Source organism: Haliotis asinina, chromosome 5 (genome assembly GCF_037392515.1).
Source record: "Haliotis asinina isolate JCU_RB_2024 chromosome 5, JCU_Hal_asi_v2, whole genome shotgun sequence".
Classification (NCBI taxonomy): domain Eukaryota; kingdom Metazoa; phylum Mollusca; class Gastropoda; order Lepetellida; family Haliotidae; genus Haliotis; species Haliotis asinina.
Genome location: NC_090284.1, coordinates 39,077,356 through 39,099,869, shown reverse-complemented (window position 1 = coordinate 39,099,869; position 22,514 = coordinate 39,077,356). Strand labels below are relative to the sequence as shown.

Sequence of the window (22,514 nt, the reverse complement as noted above, 5' to 3'; positions counted from 1 at the left end):
AAATCATACTGACAAATATTATATATAAAGACTCGGTGAGTCATCTAGCAAAAAATTCCTTAAGTGTGAAATAACATGTGTGTTTGGACATTAACGTGAAGTCTCTTATCTATTTTAAAGAGAATTTCTAATGTTACACGGAGACAGGTCTATAGGAAAACAAATTACAGTCACTGTGTGTTAGCTATTGTAATTTATCGGGTGAGGTGGATCTCTGTTTCTCAGCCGGCAGGGATAATGTTCCAATTTATATTCGGTTTTGTATACATGATGCCCAGTGGAAGGAACACCGACAGAACAGCAGACTAGGGGATATATTAGCTGATGCAGACACAGTGACTTCTCGGGGAGCTTGTCATTATTCCAGCGTCACATTTGATTGCATTTGATGTGGGGTTTTAACACAAAATGCAATGGTTTACGGGAAATCACGATTTGCTTTCAGTAAACACAAATGAGACAGACAGCAAGACTGATGCTATATATCGTTTCCTCTGTCATATGCCAGACTAAGCTCGCGATGTGGGACAGTGATAAAAAGTGTTGATGCTAGTATTCAGAACAGTGAGATAAAAAAATCAATGGTTTCAAGCGAGATTTAGGAGGTGGTGAAGAATCATTATACGTGCGCCTCTGTCAGTAGATCGGAGAATTAAAACTGTTCAAAACAGGTGCCTTGTACACTGGATAGAGAGAGGAAGAGAGACAGAGAGAGAAAGAGAGTACCAATTAGAGAAGGCAGAGAGGGGAGAGAAAGCAGAATGGAGAGAGGAACAGAGGAGAGAGAGAGAGAGAGGAACTGCCATTAACCAGACTTTCCCACTTCTCCCTCAGCGACGGTGCAGTGGTTAAAGCGTTCGCTCGTCACGTCAAAAGCCAGGATTCGATTTCCCACTTTGGTACCCTGTATGAGGCCCTTTTGTAGTGCCCCTCGTCACGATATATACTGGAATATTAAAAGCGGCGTAAATATAACCACGCCTTCACACGCCCTCACATCAACTCCCGCTCAACCTTTCAGAAACCAGGTCCATCCTGCATCATATTTCCATCTGAAGAAAACACTAATCACAGTTCGTGATTTCGCCTGTTTGCGACATTAAGAATACGTATGATCTATTATTAACACCGCAACAATCTGTATGTGTTGTGACACAAAAAACACGTACGTTAGAAGCACCTAGTGTCACGATTTCGAATGTTAACCTTTTCCGTCAGTGGCAAATCCACACTCCTTCTCGGATGATAAGATTATATATGTCATTAATGTTAGCAATACGATGTTAGCATATATCAGACTCTATACAGATTTAGTTGGTAATAAAACTAAATGTGTACATGATCGTGATTAGAATTTCAGAACTACACTCCTCGGGTTGTATACTCAGCAAAATTAGAAACATGACACGCGCATTATTGGTAATGATTGTGAGAGGTAATGTCGTTTCAGTTTCTTTTCCCGACAGTCTGTCGCAACCATGAGGAGATGTTGTGATGCCGTCACAGTCAAGATAGGAGGTCACGCTCGTGGTTGACGTCATCTGTTTCCGCAATGCTTCTTCAATTCGTGTAGTGGATAATGAAACGCCATGCGGTGCTTTTCTAAACAATTATATCAATTACACACTAAGAGGAACTACGGTAGTGTAAACGTCGGTGCGCCTATAAGACGAAATAGGGTAGTGTAGACAGACCGGTACGGTACAACTGTAAGAGAAAATACGGTAATACAGATCCAAAGGTGTGATTGTAAGAGGAAAGATGGTAGGTTGGTCCCACCGATGTCCCTGTAAGAGGAAATGCGTTAAAATAGGAGTCGGTGCGCCTCTGAGAGGAAATAGGCTAGTATAGACACGTCAGTGCGTCCGTAAGAGGAAATACGGTAGTATAGATACGTCAGTGGCCCTGTAAGAGGAAATGCGGTAGTAAAGACACACCAGTGCGCCTGTGAGAGGAAATGGGCATGTACAGGGGGCAGCAGCTACTGACTACCAGCCACTGATATGGTAGCCGACAGCTGTCATAAACCAATCCCTCGGTGTATGTTATGAGAACTATCACGTGCAGAATTATGGCGCAATGATGTAATACACAATCGACACTTCATTGGCTTCCTCCTCTATCACCACCTCGGTTCAGATTAGTCAGGCAAACTAAACCGACAAATATGATGTAATTCCACCCGAAGCGACTAGAGATTAAACGCTTGTATTTAACTGCAAGATAGTATCGTGAGAGTTGATATAACGTTGGATTGCATTTCTCCATTGACTGTCACAGCAGGGGTGGCGTCGCTCTCTGGCCTTGGGCAATACTCGGGTGGGTCAATGGTAGAAGGACGTAACACCTTATGTCCATGGAGAAAGGTAGGTGTTGTCCTTATGAGTTCTATATGATTATGAAAGTCATGTTATGATAGCAGAACCACGAGTAATCGGGTTAGCATGTTTCTTCAACAGCTTCAACAGGTGTAAGGGACGACGTACGGGGTCGGGCTTTGCTAGCAAGTGTATGCATGTCATCATGATCCAGTATCACAATCGATGCTCATGATATTGATCAGAGGAATGTCTGTCCCCAAATCGACTATACAGTCCGCCATCATATAGCTGCAGGGCGTGGCGTTAAAAAACAAACCAAACCAAACAAAACAAGAACCTAAGCAAAACGATGTAATTACAAGAATTTAATTTCCGATCGTTAATGAATAAGAATTAAAACATAGCCTAACTGAAGATATATTTATTGAACGAGGAGAGTCTGTTTTTAAATGTTGAGAAGCAGTGCTATTTATATATTCTTGTTTCGTTCACGAAGTCCCTGTGCAAGGAGACTGGGGCATCATGAACGTTCAAGTAATGTTGACAGGCCTTGGTATTTCAGTGTGTATCACAAATGATAATCCAGTCGATGCTTATGAAGCAAATAATGTGAACAGTATCAAAGCACAAATATGCTAACAGAATAGTTTAAATAACGAAATATTTCATAAATTTGTTTAGACGTTTATAAACCTCTTAATAACGCGGTACTTCAATCAGTATTCGCGTTATTTTTGCCGTTTAAACTACGACATTTCAAGTTGTTAATGTTCTATAATTTTGTGCATACATTTACGCGCTATGCGTGTACAACAAATGACATTCTTTAAAAATAGTTGGTCTTTATGCCTACAGGTAACAACATTCACTGAAATATATTAAATTCAAATCATGCCATTTACTTTGAATAAAATATCTTTGAAGTGATGTAATGTGTGATAGTAAAGACTTAAATAGATTCGAGTGTTTCGGTGACTCATTGTAAATACCGCTGAATCCATCAGTCACGAACTGGTTCTGTCCCGTGTTGACACAGCCGCATTCTGATATCACCATGTGTGTGTGTGTGTGTACGAAGCCATTTATCTCAGGACACCTGTCAATTCCTGAGAGGACTTGTATGCCCCTTAAAGCCCCCTTCAAAGACATTAAAGTACCATATATTGATAACGGTTTATTGGGCACGGAATTACTGTACATTGTCTCTTTATGATATAATTTGTCAAAACGAGACTTATCGCCTGCGTTCTGACGCATCATTTTATCTTTTATATACTCCCGAAAAAGAAAACGCTTTTGAGTTTGCGTGTTTAAGTGGATTTATGTCCTTAAGTTATACTTTTCGTATGGCTTGTCCTCTGATATTTTCTTAAGGTAGAATCAAGGTAGTAACTAGGTTAGAGGTCACGTGCTTTACATAGTTTTTTTTTCTGGAAGGGAATTACGCCCCTGAGCATTGACAAAGTTTAACACTAAGGTCTTTTCGCTAACAATGTTTCTTGGGCAATAAATCAACTCACAGGCGTGAGTTTAAGTGGATTTATGTCCTTAAGTTATGCTTTTAGTATTTTGCTTTTGGTTTTTTCTAAAGGTAAAATTTTTAAGTATTAAGTAAGTAAATATGTTAGAGGTCACCTAACCAATAATAGAGTTTAAATAATAAGGCTTATCGCTAAAATGTTTCTTGGGCGATAAATCAACTCATTTGAAAATGTTTTTCCCCATCAAAACTAGACGCAGGCATACACACCTGTACATGTTTATGTATGGTTGGTTTTGTGTGATACTGAATCTGACTTCTGTTATATTATGATGAAAAACTTGATCATGAAAAATGATCACAGTAAATATAAGTATTCAGGAACCTGTAATGCACACACGTTAAACCCTACGCTACGAATTTGTTAACACTGCGCGTTCAGTAAAGTGCAGTTGACATTTATTTGACACATCCACGCCTTAGTAACGTATTTTAAACACAGAAAATTGCTTGAGAGATGGCAGCAATTATGTCCATGTTTGCCAAATGCATAAATGACACAGTATTGATCCGTGTATAACGCGTTCATTTAGCGCAGGTGTGTATCCGCGATATGAAAACGCGAAATGTTATTCGTTCAACAATAGTTATCTCACAGCACAAGCAAAACATTAAACATCAATCTGAAAATAAATAAGCAGAGCCCGCATAACCTTACAAATGGAATTATTGATTAATAAGTATGTTAAAACTTATAAAATACGTCCATGAATGCATATTAATATTTTCTGTCCAGCATTAACAAGCTTACACAGGTTGAAGGATGATTGAATGAAGCGCCCGTACAATATGACTACTAGCAAGAATAGGACGGCATACATACAGTTTAAAAGCACCACGATTGAGAGAATCAGATCGTAATGACAAGCTGGTACATACTTCATTTATTAGAAAATACTGCTTGAACTCGTGCTATGTTACATAATGTATGAATTTTGCAAAATGACAGTTTTATTGCATGGCACATTTTCAGAAATATATTTCACCTTTCGAAAACTTATCGAATACTATGACCAAAACACAATAAAACAATAATCACATTTAGTCAATTAATTACAAATCTGGTAGTACAAAAGAAAAACAAAACCGGGAATCACTTAGAACCCCATAGGTCTATAATACCTTGCATACTTTACTCAATTATCTAAATGACTTGCGTATGATAATTGCGTATGATAACTTTACAGCAGCGTTAGCGTTAGCGAATGTTAAGCAATGTCAGTATATACATACGCTATTACAAAACCATAGCCACTGTCCGGAGTTTACTATGGTAGTCATGCCCCTTCCATGCTGAGTGTTCAAAATGGCTACCAACTATTTGGCAATATTAGAATTATTAAAAACTTATTTAAAAGCACGTATTTTTATAAACTAAAGAGTGTTAATTACGCGATAAGGAGAAGAAACCCTGTGTAAAAGAAGTCTATTCTTTTTAACTAGTGGGAGCGTACAGAATGCTGGTTACTCCTCAAACCGTGCCATTACTCATACGTGAACAGACATGGGAAAAAACACCCAGTTGCTTGAAAAATTATCTGGACTTCTCTCATTGTCAGTTACTAAAGATTCGATATCAAGCTTGTGGAATGTACAGTTATTTGTGAATGCACACATAGTCCTCCAAAATGTATTCTGTCGGTTGTCAGAACCGTGTACACGTTTCTTGGTCTGTAGTGTTTCAAAATAACTGTCCGTTTCATGAACACTCACTGTTCGAAATTAAACTGTAGGATGTCAGGTGAAGGGAAATAACTCTTCCTTTATTAGGGACACAATGTGCAACGCTTTCCAGAAAATTCCATTATGTGACCTAAAATACATACGTACTTTGTGCAGACGTACTTTGTAATTTTGATCCGCCCAATGTCCCTCTCTGAAGCTGCTGCTGATGGGAAACATTATAATTAATAGAAATGATATAACATTCAGTCCCCGGGCCGTAAGTCAAGCAGTCTGGCAGAAACGATCTGTGATATGTAATTAAAAACGTGTCGGAGTAGGATGATGGCAACACAATTAGACGTCACTGGTAAACAATATTTTGTAAATCGATCATACAGACCTTAAAGGCACAATGTCACACATTTTTGAACAATAGTTTGGCCTATATGCATTCTGGTGTATGTACTCACTTTAGTTTCCTATTGGCGCGATAAAAGAGGTATTATCCCTTACGACTTGCCTGAAATCGATATTTGAAATTTAGAGGAGGACAGCTTTCAAACAGAGAACACTTTCCATATATGGAACGTTGACAATTGCTCCGTATATCGAATACTGTCGCACGAGTGTTGTCGGTGTTTGCCAAACTAGTTTCGATCACAAGTTGTTCGTAGAATATTCAGAAAGAGCGCTTAGATACGTAACTCATCGTTTGAAATAATGTTCGGTCGGTAACATTGCATTAATTCATTGAAAATATTTAATTCAATATTGTAATCTTTATACGTATTTTTAAAATACATTACATGGTAGCTTCCTTTAGGGCCGATAGTCAGTGTTATCGATAGAGATGCTTCGAGAAGTGTGGCGTGACATTGCGCCTTTAAGCCCTGCCACTACTACCTTCTCATGAGATGTCTGGTTTCCGGTCATGTGCTATAACAATACGAAACATTATTGTAGATATTTCCAAATGTCAAATGCGATCGTAAAGTTGCTAACGGAATAAGGATTGGATATGTCAGACATTTTGCCCAGAAACCCGGGCGAACTTTTCAACTACCCGGTCAAAAGTAAGTCCAAATTAATGAACTTTGCGTTCATAACAGTATTGTCATCAAGGCGGCATGTCTGGTCATTGGTAGTCAGAATAAGGACATTTTTAGATGGGGTAGAAGGGAGGTTATATAATTTCGTTCTTGAAAAGTGGAAATGCTTTTAAAGGAGAATGCTAACCATTGGCCCATATCCTCAATTGCGATCGATTGCAAAATAGCATGTACACATTAACCTTTGTTAAGGTGTGGCTGACTAAGCGTATCATGACCACAGGATAACCGTTGGACTTTAGATAAAAACGAACAAGACAAAATGACGAAAATTTAAATCTTGTAACAATCGGCAACTGTCAACACGCGACATTATTTTAACCCCATGTCCATAACACTCTACCGTGACACAGACTTTAAGTTATCATCTTTCATACTGTATTGTGCTATTTCTGGTATGTACAACCTACGTGTTCCACTGACTTCCATTAATACTGTCTGACAAGGTTGTTAAGAGACTTCTCCACAGGGCCTGAAACAAGATAAGCCCCCCGTGTATGTATGCGTGTCAAGGTGACGAAATGAGGCTTTCGGACAGTTGCAATTGCCATGGAGTATGTATTTTGCGTAAATGGACGATTTAGCTGATGTAGTGGGTTGTTGAACGATCAGTACTTTTACCTGGTGATTTATTAGCTTATTCCAGTCTCGGATACATTTCAGGATGTGACGACACGGACTTCCTCGCTACACCGAAACTGCATTCATTCTTGGCGTTTTCCATCTGTGCATAGACTCCGATAAAAGCCGCCATATGTCATTATCAACTGTTCATTACACTGTTCCAGTGTGGAGAATTAACAGTTGTGGAATTTAAGTATTTTAGTGGTATTTACTAAATTTATGTAGATTTGCGTCCCCTTAACCTCAAAGGTATGGATCCAAGATTTTCCTCAATATGATCCCTGGAATACCATACAGCTATACGTGCGGGTATATTTACACCAACATGGTAAACCCGTCAGCTTTTGAATTTACTCCTACAACATGTCAAGCGGAAGACTGTTTTAAGTGGCGTTAAACCTGAAGCGTTCATTCATCTGGCCGACAGATATAGACGTTTCCTTTCTAGGATGGCAGACATGCTTTAATACCGCACATTCACTGCAGCCAGTACAACACTACAAGACACGTCAACAATGCTGACAAGTGAAAACAGCTTTAAGACAACTTCCTGCACATACTTGGAGTCGTTGTTCCTTATAACATAGGACAGGGCGGTGGGGTAGACTGGTGGTTAAAGCCTTGGCTCGTCACAACCGAAGACCCTGGTTCGATTCCTCGCATGAGTACAATGTGTGAAGCTCAGTTCTGGTTTGCCCGCCGTAATAATGCTGAGATATTGCTAAAACACATTCACTGAATCATCCACTGGGTGTACACTGAGGTCACAGATCTGATGACATCGGTTAGCGAGACCTCACGTGTTTACTGACAATCACGAAGTCAGCAGTCCAAGACAAGTTGATCTGAATCTGAATCTCTTTAATCCCGCTCCGTGATTAAACTCTTCTGCAGCACTCCAGATCCCAGGATGAGATACGGCTCCATTCTCTGTCCCTCATCGACCACAGACACATCATTCTTGTAGCTTCCAAGGACGGCTATTCTTACTCGTGGTCTCTCTACCAGCAACAGAGAAACACAACAACTCTATCTCAGCCCCAGAACCACAACGATTCTTCGAGATCTGAGAGGAGTGAGATAGAACTGTTGAGTCTTTAGGGGTATCTAAAATACCAGTCACTCTGGTGCACGGCAACTGTCTCTCCATACCGGTCACTGTGACACACGACAACTGTCTTTGTACAGCTACCACTGTGACACACGACAAACCCATATTCCTTTTGCATTAGTGTTGCATAGGGCATTTTCTACCAGTCACTGTGCCACATGCCACACATTGTCTGTCTACCTGACAATATGAAACATACATCACTAGGTCCAGAAGTCGTAAACATTTTTCTCTTCCCATCAGCCATTTTGACAATTGTTTCTAGATACCACTCACCGCGACTGAGATGAGAATTGTCTGTATATCAGTCACTGTGGCATACGGCAATTGGCTCTCTATACCAGTTACAATGACAGCCGATAATTGTCTCTCCATACCAGTCACCGTGACACACGACTAGTGTCTCTCTCTTTACCAGTCACCGTCACACACTAGTCTCTCTCTCTCTCTCTCTCTCTCTGTCTCTCTCTACCTCTACCAGTCACTCAGGCACACGGTAATTATCTCTCTGTATATGTCACTGTGACACATGACAAGTGGCTCTCTATACTAGTCACAGTGACACACGATAATTGTCTGTCTATACCAGTCACCGTGACACACGACTAGTGTCTCTCTCTCTCTCTACCAGTCACTCTGGCACACGGCAATTATCTCTCTGTATCTGTCACTGTCACACATGACAAGTGGCTCTCCATACTAGTCACTGTGACACACGATAATTGTCTGTCTATACCAGTCACCGTACAAACGACTGGTGTCTCTCTCTCTACCAATCACCGTGACACACGACTAGTGTCTCTCTCTTTACCAATCACCGTGACACACGACTAGTGTCTCTCTCTCTACCAGTCACTCTTGCACACGGCAATTATCTCTCTGTATCTGTCACTGTGACACATGACAAGTGGCTCTCCATACTAGCTAGTCTCTGTGACACACGATAATTGTCTGTCTATACCAGTCACTGTGACACATGGCACCGGTTTTCACTCCCAGTCACTCAGACAATTGTTACTCTCTCAGCCTCTTTGACACAAGTTGTATCTGTGGAGGGGTCACTGGGTCACTGTGTTCATCTGATCCTCTACGAAAAAAGGAGACAATGCAAGCTTACTTTATTTTAGTCAAAGAAATTTCTAGATTTCAATTTTGAAACAGAGGAAGTGAGAAAACTTTTAACGTCACCTCGGCAACATTTCATCCATCTAGTGACGTTTGAAAAAGAAGTGTTAGTCGAGGTTAACTTATACAGTTTGAACAACCAAGACCCCCAAACTATGACAATCAATTAATGTGGGGCCTTGACACTTGACAGGTCACTGTGTTCTGGCGATTACGTGCCTCCCTTTAAAAGTACTGGCTCGAATCCCGGAGGCCTCAACCCGAAAGTTATTGATTCTGAGTGTATTTTACTGAGAAAGTAGAATCCTAAATACAAGATAGGTTGCCCTCATATCAGCTGATGGTGTTCAGTATTTTCACTCACTCATATTCTCACACTAGCTCATTTATCAACCATTGTGATTGCCGAGCAGTCATTGCAAGATGGCTCTAGGCGTCATTTTAGAAATAACATATTATTCATTATGCATTATGCATGATCTATGACGAGCCTTACAGTAGGACGCTCTCTTAAGCCAGCTAATCTCCTTGGACATCTGAGAGCTTCTCTGTCTACTTTGATACGGTTCATGTATGTAGGTTTATCAGGACCCCGGGGGGATGCTACAGATTAAACAGCACTCTAACCCACACTGAGACACAAACCAGATGCTGTCCGATCCGGAGAGAGGCGACTGCACGTCGCTCATACTGCATGATTACTGTTGTTGTCACAGACAACCACTTCCTCCAGGGCCATGGCATAATAATTTCTATGATTATGAAATATGTCTTCTCGAAACTCCGGGCGCTGGAATTCGTATAAGTAGCTTTTTGCCGGCAATGTGAGCAACTGCGTAATTTCTTGGACATCGAAAAAAGAAATGGACGCCGAATTCGGACCTCATTTCATCCTGAAAACCTTATTTGATTGAGACAATTTACATTAATCTACGACATGACTGTTTACCTTGTTTTACCTGCTAAGGTTACCCAGTTGGTTGTGTAAATATACAGAATCTCCAGAACTACTTGTGCATCAGAGTTAGGCGTGGTTTCTGTTTCACTAAACCAGAGACGTGAGTTCAAAATCGATGACTCATTTTGCAGCTTCGTGTACTGCAGTGTGTACATACATATAAGTGTATTAGGGCCTGTTGTTAGCGAGTGTGCTTGTTGTTAAGTGCGCAACAGACTCGCTAGGGTTTAGCGGATGATATTCCTCTGTCGTTGTCGATTGGGGCTGCGGTGTCCGAAGGTGACTTGTCAGGCCGAGTTTTACTTGGAAGTATCTGTAGGAGACTTGAACCAACAGAGATAGCTGTCCTCCAGGCAGTGCGGTCTTCTATTAGACTGCATAAAAAAAATAATTTTTTTGTTCAACAGTTATGAGGGTGGGAGGACTTTACTTTTAATTTTTGAGAGAAAAGAAGTGACGAGGGAGGAATACATTTTATTTTTTTCTCTCTCAGAAATACAGCTTGGGAAGTTTAGCACGTGTTAATGGGTTGAAAATTCAGTCACACTCGTTCTTACAGACACGCATTCTTGTAGTGGACAAATCAATGACCGGGACGCGGCAAGGTCAATATTTTTAAAATGGCAATAAAAAATGTTACGCGCACAAATAAAAGTGACGCACCGATGCCCGAGAAACATTAAACTTTTTTTTATTCAGCTTTAAAAACTGATTATACGCATTCAAAGTTTGAAAAACAACTTCGTTACCAAATGCATATAAATGTAGCCGTTATTCAAGTCTTTATTCGACAACACTGATGGTTACATGGAGAGAGGTCTAGTTCATATATCAGTGACAGATGTTATTGTTTTGTGCAATCCATTATGAATACATTAGCAATACTTTGAATAAAAAGCTCATTCACAGATGACAATATAATACATAATTTATGTCTTGTTAGTTATTTGTAATATTTATAGGAAATGTTTCCATTAGATCCATGCATGGGTTATGAATAAACATAAAGTGATCGTCAACAAATTAAAGGTGGTGGTCGGTCTTAGTTATGGTTTGCAATGGCATGTTGTGTTTTAATTCTGATTGAGTGGGACCCCTATCTTAGACCAACAACTAGTTCCAATGTTATGCATTAGAAATACATTTAGGATTGGTTGAGGAGTATTCAAGCTACATGGAGGTAGTGTGTAAGTAATCGAGTCCACACAACCCAGTGACCAACATCATGGGCATCGATCTACGCAACTGGGATGCTATGACATATGTCAACCAAGTTACAAGTATGACCGCCCGACCCCGAAAGTCGCCTCGCCCCTTACGACTGACATGACAAACATGACCGAAGACCAATTCTTCACGGGTTCGGGACGAATACAATTTTAAATAGAAAAGAACCTACATGTATATTTCTATGGGGGCTGTTAGCCATGAATACATGCCACTCCGGTGCATGATGAATACTTTTAGTATACGTTGTAATGAATGCATTATCAGTACCCAAATACGTCGTGAAATCAGTTTGAGCAAGGAAGAATCTCATTAACTTTGGATACCGAGCTTAACCAAGCAGCAAAAGGCATATTTTAAGTTTAGCATTAAAAATTGTTTAAAGCTAAGAAAAACATATTTAACTTATAATACATAGCTTGAAAGACATGTTCCTATTTTCTATTCTCATAGTAGATATATGGCCTTTAAGTATAATTACGCCTCGTTATTAATCATGATAGTATTCCCTTTCAAAGAAACAAAAGCTGTGAAGAAGGGTCGAGTGGACTGCGCGTCTGCCTGGAAATCGTGCGTTCGTGGTTCGATCCCATGTCGCATCATGAAAAAAAAGCTTAAATGAGGTACTTGATGTTACGCTGTCTTGTGCTTTGTATTCAATACATAAACAAGCACTGGTCGGCATTGGGTGAGTATATAGTAGACTAAATAATCCAAGTTATAAAATCCTTGGTAGGCTGCGGAATAGTTAGCAGTTACACACACATTCACGTTGGTGTACCGATAATCTTTAACGCGATGTAAATCTCACTTTGCCTCATCTGACGGCATTTGCTTTGGTTTTAGACTGAAATATCAATGCTCCAGTCGTATATAGTTTTATAAAATGTCTCGATTATCCAAATTGAAAAATACAAATATGTGGATGGATCAGTGAGAATTCGAGAAGAAACTTCTGAGAATATCAACTTGACATGAGGTGATTGTCATTCAATAATATCTTTCATTCATCCTTTCAATTCTTCACATACGCACATAAAATGTCCTATTGAGGCATATAGTTCATTAAAGTGTCGAAATATGTCATGATATGACATCCAGAATGGCATTATCTTGAACAAGATCGCAACCTCGGCATGTATTATTAACCTCTGTCACTTCATGCACATTCTTAGAATTCATCTGTTTTGCATATATTCGGATCAAGCACAGCGTACGCTGAACCTGTGTGTGTTAATCACGATAGGAATGACAGCACGAACTGTCAAACTCTTTTTCACTCGAGGTGATGCATGTCAAATGTTTGGATACGTTCCCAGAACCGCTCTGTGTTTTGTATAAAGAGCCAAACAAGCGCAGCTGTAGTGCTAAGGAGGGCGTTGTCGTAAGGGTACTACAGTATACATGTATGCACCTCGAGTCCGTTTCTGCATGTACCCTGGCCAAAGTCAGAATGCAGAAACGTATTCTAGGAAGGGTTCACCCGCAACGTTTTCTTGATTGGATCTGTCACACAATTCTATGCGAGTTATGCGATTGTTTTATATAAGAAACGAGCATACGCGATGACGAATATTTCGTGATGCACAATGCGTCGCGCACTCAGTTCCAATGGGAGCTATACCGGTTTAGGCTGAGCAGTGTGGATTCGGCTACCGTTTGGGGTACGGAGGACATTTTGTAACTTTGTTCAGGGTACATTAATACAGGAACATATCTGTAGGGGTTCATATCTGTAGTTATACGTACCACCAACGACACCCTCTAGCAATAGTAACTAAATTGACTGTCGTAGAAATATATTACAGTTTGGTTTCATTTGGCATGAGATATTAATATCAATTAACGATTACATGATATATTGTTATAGGGAGTCAAGAACTAGCTACTGGCAAACAAGGATAAGTTGAGCACCTGACCTGACAACTGAGTGTCCAGAAACACGCGGAATCCATTTCATCGTCATATAATGCACGTGCATTAGCCTACATCTGCTCTACGTTTCACAAACCAGAGGGATTTGCTATTCCCATGCACCGTTTTCCCTCGAAAACACGTTCTCTTCGCCGGTTCAACTTGTCCTTGTTTGCCAGTAAGCCCAGTTATAACTACAGCTGGCCATGTTTTGCTCCCAGTCATGGTGGGGGCATCTGGTTTCTCTAATACAGTCCTGTTCAGTGGTATCAAATGCAATAATACTCGCTGGCTTCTAGCATTCATTCCTTAATGAGATTTAGTATTTCAATTATTCTAATCTATACAAGCTTCCAGCAGTTCCTTTATGCTCAGAAAACACAGGAAAACGGTTTCCAGTAATCATAATGTACTAGACTGAGAAATCTACAGTGTGACTGTGAAGAAGTTGTTTGAATAAATAAAAAGGTAGCATGCAAAAGTACACATGGTTGTTTTATAAACGTATCAACATCTGTATCGTAACATGGAACCGTGTACAGACAAGATCCTCACAAACTAATTCAAGAAAAATATAACTTTATTTCCTAAACAATCCACACAAGTGCTAGAGAAAAGAGTAATTTGTTATCCTCACAAACGGATGTATATTTGACATATCGTCTGTGCATCCTCTCCACACAGAGGTCAAACACCTAATAGATCCATTATGGAATTTACTGATATTGACGTACATCGGGCCTTAGTCGTCACAATCGGTCTCCGTGTCTGAATCACTTGCCAGTCTTACTTTGATCGTCATTCTGTCAACTTCTGTTTTTCCTCCTGCTATTTCTCGTTGCCAGTAGCCATCTTCAATAGCTTTAACAAGTTTATAACATTTGGACAATTCATTGCAGTTTTGTGAACAGCAAGTTTGACCCAAATCAAGTCAGTTTGGTTGAGTTCTGCTTGGTAAGGAGGGAGACGTAGTACATCATGGCCATATTGCTTCAACATAATGCCTACTCTATAGACAGGGCCCGATTTGTTGGATTTTGCCAGACGGCTTTGATCATTTTATCGTCAAATGCAATATTGTGGCTTTGTAACCAAGCTTTCATATCTTCTTTTCTGTTGTTTCTTTTCCCACTAGCTTGTTGTGGTAAGGCAAATAATATACTACCGACAAGAAATAAGGGAACTAATGAAATAATAGCGAATTTGAAACTGCTTTAAATATCCACTAAATCAATTTTAGGCGTCAAGTTCAATATCTGGTGTGTCCACCATGTTGGGCAACACAATCACGGCACCTTGATGGCATGCTGTTAATCAATTTCCTGATGGTTGCCCGTGGTATTGCCCGCCATTCCTCTTGGAGAGCTGCACCAAGCTGGGCCAGGTTCGCGGGTCCTGGGTCCCTGGCGTACACCCTTCGACCAAGAACGTCCCAGAGATATTCAATTGGGGACAGGTCTGGGGACTTAGAGGGCCAGTCCAATGTCTGGATACCTTCTTGTCGGAGATAAGCGGAGACAATTCGGGCCCGATGTGGTCTGGCATTATCATCTTGGAATACAAAATACTCTAGCCAATGGAGCCACAACAGGAAGCAATATTTGGTCAACGTATCGCTGACCAGTCATGGCTCCGTTAATGATGACCAAATCTGATCGTCTGGCATGTGTAATCCCACCCCACACCATGACAATACCACCTCCATATCGATCATGGTCAAGAATTGCTGCTCTGGCATATCGCTCCGCGCTCCGACGCCAACAACGTTTTGTGTCATCTGTGAATCGTAGGCAAAACCTTGACTCATCAGAGAACATGGTGTAACGCCAGTGGCGCATAGCCCGTCCCTGATGCTGCCTTGCCCATGCCAATCTTTGGCGCTTATGGTGAGCTAAAAGGGTGACACCCTTAAAAGGCCGTCTTGCTTTCCAACGAGCTTAATAGAGTCGGTTTTTAACGGTTGAGGTTGAAATGCGTCTTCCAGTGAGTGTGCGGAATTCTCTATTGATGGCAGGGGCCGATTTAAACCTATCGCGTAGAGCAATTAACGTAATGAGACGATCCTGTCGTGGTGTCGTTGATTTTGGTCTACCACGCAAAGGTCTCGTTGCAACCCCACCCGTTTGACGGTACTTATCATACAGGCGTGAAATTACACTTTTTGATTTACCCATCTGCCGGGCAACTTCACATAATGATGTCCCCCCTCTATCATCCCCACAATTCTCCATTTTGTTGCTTCACCGAGATACTGCCTCGGAGGCATTTCTGTCAGTAAGTGTCAATCTCTATTGCATTAGTGATTGCGACTTCTCCAGTACATTTACAGGAGTTAACTTCTGTATGCAAGTGTAGCACGTGCTGGGCATGTATTATGCGAAATTCCATTGTCATTGGTTGTTGCTTTTGGGAGATACGCCACGATAACGGACCCTGTCACAGTCAAAGTCATCTACATTCAATTTCGTGGTTCCCTTATTTTCTGTCGGTAGTATATATAATAATGACTGTGTGGTTGGAATGTGTGGGATCAGTTTTCCTGCAGCCATTTGGAAACATTATCAGAAGTCACCTCATCATGATAATCTGCTGATTTGAGCTTTGAGTCAAATGCAAGTAAACCATTTCCACAGTGTGATTGCGAGGGTTTCATTTGTTTGAATGAATAGAATGCTGCATGCATGTTTGTTTTGTAAAGGCATCAACATCTGTATCTAAATGTGGAATAGTGTCCTCTCTAAAGTTTGATGACGTCAACCGATCGCTGTCACTGAATAGAAATGCATATAAATAGCAGCTTGACATTTGTTCAGTAAATAACAAAAGAAAGTTTAGCCCATTTAGAATTATTTATTTCTTCTCAGAATTAGGAACTTCCAATATACACTTCTTCATACTTATCCAAGGATCTTACATTTCTTGAACTCTATGCACTATTTCGGTGCACAGCTGTTCAGTGAAGGAGCACGACGTGCTCGCGCACGAGGCAGCATCATTCAATGGCGGGTCTCAGCTGGAATGTAGCTAAGCGGTCGTAATGAGAAACTTAAGTTCTTACGCAAGTTAGTCAGTGGGTGAGCATGGTGGTTCATGCGTCTGATCGTCAAGTCCTGCATGGTTCGATTCTTCTCTTAGCTCTTCCAGGATATTGCTACAACATTCCCACAAGATACGAAAGATAGTGCTAACTTGCTCTTATCCCAATATGCAGTAAATCACTGATATTCACAAGACTGTGAGTTGATTGGGTGAGTGAGTGAGTTTAGTTTTACATCGCTTTTAGCAATATTCCAGCCATGTCAAGGCGGGTTCGGGAAGTGTTATCTAATTATTTTATGTTTCCTTGTTGATTCCAGAAAAAGGGTTAGGGCAAACAGTTTTACTATTTCAGTTCTGTGGTAAAAAATAGTTCGTGCAATACAATACAGATATGGAACATTACTATACGGAAAAAAAACATATGAAGAATACCCATATGTGTCAGTATCACACTATCTTAGTGATAGGACATGACGTGTACTAAACCTTGATTGTTAGCGGTAATTTTCTGACAATGCAAGCTGATACAAACACATCCTAATACAATCAGATACAGCTCTGCATACGTCGAAAGAATGCATGTCTTTACTTAAGTCAATATTTGCAAACCACATCTTCACAAAGCTGCCCGTAAAGATCCGAGTTAGAACGTGACATTATGTTTCTCCTGAGTGAGTAAGTGAGAGAGTGAGCGAGTGAGTAGGCTTTTGCACCGTCTTTAGCAATATTCCAGCAATTTATCAAGGCGGGGGACACAGAAATGGGCTTCACACATTGTACCCACTTAGGGAATTGAACCCGGGTCTTCAGCGTCACGAGCCACCGCTGTAACCATTAGGCTATTTCACCGCCCCTGTTTGACCTGAAGACACACTGTACTAGATTGTACTGTCTAAACAAGTGATGCTGGTGTACACAAGTTGAATGTCAATTTCTAAAATATTGTAACCGATATTATAAAACAACAGTCATCAGAAGGTGATATATCCCCCCGGCCCCACATGTTTGAAAGGACAAATAATCTGAGAGTTATTCATTGCTTTTTTAGACTAAGTTTGAATTGTTTCCATGGAATTCATAAAAATTATAAATGCCATATATCAGCAAAGTCACAATTTCAAGATCTGTCTCATATATCTGCCAAGATCTGTTGAAAGATATGAAATGGTTTTCGAGTTGTGCTCTGGGAACGAAGCCCACCCGTCCATTTTGAGACTAAGTCCGAAACGTTTCCATGGAAACCAAGAAAATAATACATCAAAAAACCTTTAAAAACCAAAAGGCACAACTTTGGGGTCTGCCACACAAGAAAGTTTTACTAACAGATATTAAGAAGTTTTTGAGTTCTGCTCTGGAAATGAAACACACCTCTCACTTTTCAGACTAGGTCCAACACGTTTCCATGGAAACCGAGAAAATAATAAATCACAAAATCCTGTACATAGCGAAAGGCACCACTATAGGTTCTGATTGATGTATCTACCAACTTTTGCAGAAAAATATTGAACGTTTTTTTAGTTCTGCTCCGGAAACTAAACTCACCCAACCATAAGACTAACACCAAAATTTTCCATGGAAAAACAAAAAAATATAAATGCCAAAAATCTGTAAATAGCAAAAGGCACAACCATAGGCTGAGATTACTATATCTATCAAGTTTGGTCTAAAAATATTGAACGGTTTCTGAATTATGCTCTGGAAACAATTGATTACGGAGGGACGGACGGGGGACGGACGGACGGACGGACGGACGAGGCGTCGACTACATTCCCCCGCATTACATGCCGGGGGTATAAAAAGTTTAATGTTTCATTGAATAAAATTAAGACAAAACCATCTTTTTAGACTCTTGGCATGCAAAAACAAAATAAGTTGCAATAGCGTCTGTTTTAACATCTACAGATCATGTCGAAAAATTGCTGGATTTATGACATTTGCAAAGAACAGTTGGGAGGATTTAAGCATTACTTTAGGAACAAATTTCAGTCTAAATTAAAACATGAAACGACTCCTTTAAATCCACAAACAAAATATCTAATGTTAAAAGGTTAGTTTAAATGACCCATACACATTAAATTACTAATCGTTATGGCCTGGGTACCCGAGATGGTGTTGTTATCCAACTAATGCCAACACCTTCCTGTACGAAGCGCAGTACGTATTTGCATTATTCAGCTAACCATCGAAGCAAACCGAAAGTGATCCGCGCTAAAAGGGACTTATCTAAGACTTCAGAGGAATCGGTATAAATAGTTACATTACCATGAAATACGTCGGGCTGACCTCAACGCTTACATCGAGGGAAAACCTCTTGCATATCCGGGAGAAAGTGATCTGCATATTGTTTTATCATCTTGAATGCATACTATGCTTAAAGTTACACGTTGAGTCCAAAACATATATGTACCTTCCCCTGGTGTTATTTTTTTATTTATTGTTTTAGTTGTCGGTGAATGTTAGAAATATTTATTTTTTTTACATCGAGTCCTTTATTTGATTATCCAGTGTTTGAAGCAGAAGTGTTTTAAATTTCTACTGGTCATCAAGATAACGTTACCTGTCCCCTTAACTTTGGACAATATGGTTGACTATACGGCCAAAGTGAATAAATCTTTTACTGCAATGTAGAATGAAAAATAATTGACCTAACTTGCATTCAGTTTGTAGTTTTGTGTTTCTTATTCTAAGCTTTTGATCAGTGTCATACACAACCACTGCAACAGAAGCAACCTTCTGTTGTCATGTTCTATTGTTCTGAAGTTTATCTAAATGGTAGCAAATGATATGTTTGATGGAAATTGATGGTGAGTTTTCTTGAAGCCCATTCATTATAACTTAAAAACGACCAAGGCGTGCATTTGTCTTTTTTTTATTTCAAAGTACATGTTAAATCTGAAATGTGAAAAACTTGTTAAGTAAGAAATATTGCAACCGTTATCGCAATGGCATTCATCAATAGTCTATCGCTAACGCAATGGTATTCATCAATAGTCTATCGCTATCGCATAGTATAATATATCAATAATCTATCTGCTATCGCAATAGTAACTTTACCTCAATAGTCACACCTAATAAACAAATCTGAACGATATTGTGGGAAATCAAAGTGTTACATTGAAATCAGATTCTTCACATGTCCACGTAATCGAGAACACTTAGCCACAATTTCAGAGTATAAAAACATTTCTGTAAAGTGAGCTTCAGAACACATGTTGTGAGGACAATTTTCATTAGAGAATATATTTCGGTACAGCATCATGAGTAGCCAGAATAACGACCCCTGTGACATTTACGCAGGTAATAACGAGCTATATAGTAACGAACACATATAATTTCTTAAAAGGGTGTCATCAAATTTGACCAGTACAATATCAATGTCTCTCAAACTAAAACTTTTGAACATACACCAAGAACATGATGGCCATACTGTAACTGTCTTAGCGTCTACAGTATGTCATGCTTTGACATTCAAATTACATTAAGTCGTCAAATTTGTTTATTCGAACAGGTGAATTAACAATCTAAAGGTTACTCGGAAAATCGGATCTGAAAACCAAACAATGTAACCGTTGGTGTCAAGTTTGTACTCTGTCTGAGTTAAATCTTTGATGAGGAATCTGAAACACCGTGTTGATTAAAGTAACACCATGCCTCACTTTCTGATGTTGTATTTAGTTAGCTGCCGTTTCCATGACGTCATGAAAGTGAGGCAGTAAAACCCAAGAAGGTTTTGTTGTTTATCGTGCCTTTTTATCTATATAGATGCATAGATATTTTAGGTGATTTATTTTTTTCCTTTTGTTGTTATAAAATGGTAAGATTCTAAAATACCATGTTGCCGCTTTTAGTTATCACAACCCCCGCGGTTGGCAGGGTGAAGAGACACCAACAGTCAAGTTATATGATGGATACAAGAAAAGTATCTGAAATAGTCGTGTCTTGACAGCACTTTATATGATTGGATATTTTTGTAGGGCATTTGTAGGGGCGGGCTTTACTTTTAATATTATTCAGAGAGCAGAACCTTCATTTCTTGTTTCTGAAAACGGATAAAATGTGTATGTGTAAAATGTGCTACGTATTGACACTGTATTCGATGGTGAGTGAGTAAGTGAAACGATTAACATCCAATTGTGTTATTATTGAATTTTGTCATGGCATGTCATATAAAATTATATTACCAATCATAACAATATCTATCAGTTTACGAGTTTAACCCTACATCCAAACAGTTTCAGAGAAAGTGAGTATGGTCCTTTCTCTCCAAGGTGAAACGCCCATGACAGTGTGCATAAAGCAACAAAACATAATTCAGATAAGCATCTTAGATTCGAACCCGCACCTTCAGAGTCAGACACCTAATCGCCAGCACACAAAATCAGCCGCCTAGCCCGCTCAGCCACCACGACTTCTGTGTGCTGGCGATTAGGTGCCTGACTCTGAGGTTGCCGGCTCGAATCCCGGATGAGACTGAACCAAAAAAGTACTAGAATTTGTACTTTACTAAGAAGGTGAAAGGCCAAATATGACATATGTTGTATTTTTGCCCAGTATATGGCACTGGAGATATGCATGAGGTGATTACGTCACTTGTCTTCAACGATACGTATGTACGTCGCTTATGTAAAACTTGTGTACGTCACTTGTTGAATCCTATTTGAGCGCTAACGTCATCACTTACATACTCATGACGTATGCTCGTCATTTAACTATGATCACTTAATACACACAAGAGAACACTAACCAGGGTTATGATGTCAGTACCTATCAGAACGCATTTGTCCATAGAACATAACCGTTCTATCAGTGCATCCTGCATTGGTCCTTCGTGCAATGTTTTGAGACTATAGCTAATGAGTGTGGCTTTACGCCGTTTTCAGTAATATTCAAGTAATATCACGGCGGGGTAACCAGAAATGAACTTCACACATTGTACCCATGATGGAAATCGAACCCGGGTTTTCAGCGTGACGAATGAGCCCTTTAACCTTTAGGTTATTTCACCGCACTCTTTCAGACTTTAACGTGATAAGGATGAATACGTGTGCTCAGTTCATGTTTTCAAATGAAACTCATTGCCATATCCGATTTAGTTTTCTTATATTTTCATTCCCCATTAAACATGTAGACGCGTAAACCTTTTCTGAAAATTACATAAACCTAAATAAAAACCTCAGTGCCTTTTAAACGTCACCAAGTTCCCTCGTACGTATAAACAAGGAGTTTGTGATACATATATTTACAACAATAATCAATCTTGAAAAATAAGATACCATGTCATTATATTACTAATTAACAAAATAATTTCATTATTTATTTTTGTGTCTTCTTTCTAAAGACGCACAAGGTAATTTTCCAGATTATACGATGGCTGTCTATAACTAATCGAGTCTTGGCCACACAACTCGGTAATTGATACTGCAAGTCACGACCCACGCAGGAATACTCGCAATGAACCAAGTCAACGAGCCAGATCTCCGAAATGATCAATAATGAATACTTGCACGTTTGTACTTGGCCATTATAATGACATCCCTTCCCCTCCATAGATAATCCTATTGTACTACTTATAAACACCAGTCAACGTTACCATGAATGGTAACATTGCAGCACAGTTTTACTATTTGAAGAACACTCTTGATACCGGACAAAATTAATCTTACTCCCATAAACAAAAAAGCACACCATGCGCAGGGGCCGTGCAAGGTAACGGGTTACCCAACGCTAACATGATATCAACATTATGAGTCGTTCCTAGTTATGTAAGACCCATGTCACGAAGACTAATGCAGCAGAGAAGTATTATTACCTTGCCCAGGTAAAACGACAAAAGGTAAATGGACTTTTAATGTCTAATACACGGCGTCTCTTACATCAAAAG

The 22,514-nt window shown here is 39.7% G+C and overlaps 1 protein-coding gene across 4 annotated transcripts in view; it reads left to right on the top strand.

The window, feature by feature from the left end:
• LOC137284393 (synaptotagmin-15-like) overlaps window positions 1-22,514 on the top strand; it is a 102,212-nt gene that overhangs the window by 27,712 nt on the left and 51,986 nt on the right. The window contains exon 1 of one of the 4 annotated variants that reach the window (XM_067816183.1): window positions 2,030-2,366. The exons of 2 other annotated variants lie outside the window; for them this stretch is intronic. In XM_067816183.1, coding sequence (XP_067672284.1) covers window positions 2,351-2,366 — 16 coding nt within the window. In that variant the 5' untranslated portion in view covers window positions 2,030-2,350. Of the gene's footprint in view, window positions 1-2,029; window positions 2,367-22,514 lie in introns of those variants that run through there. One more of the 4 variants, XM_067816182.1, reaches the window with a different exon arrangement.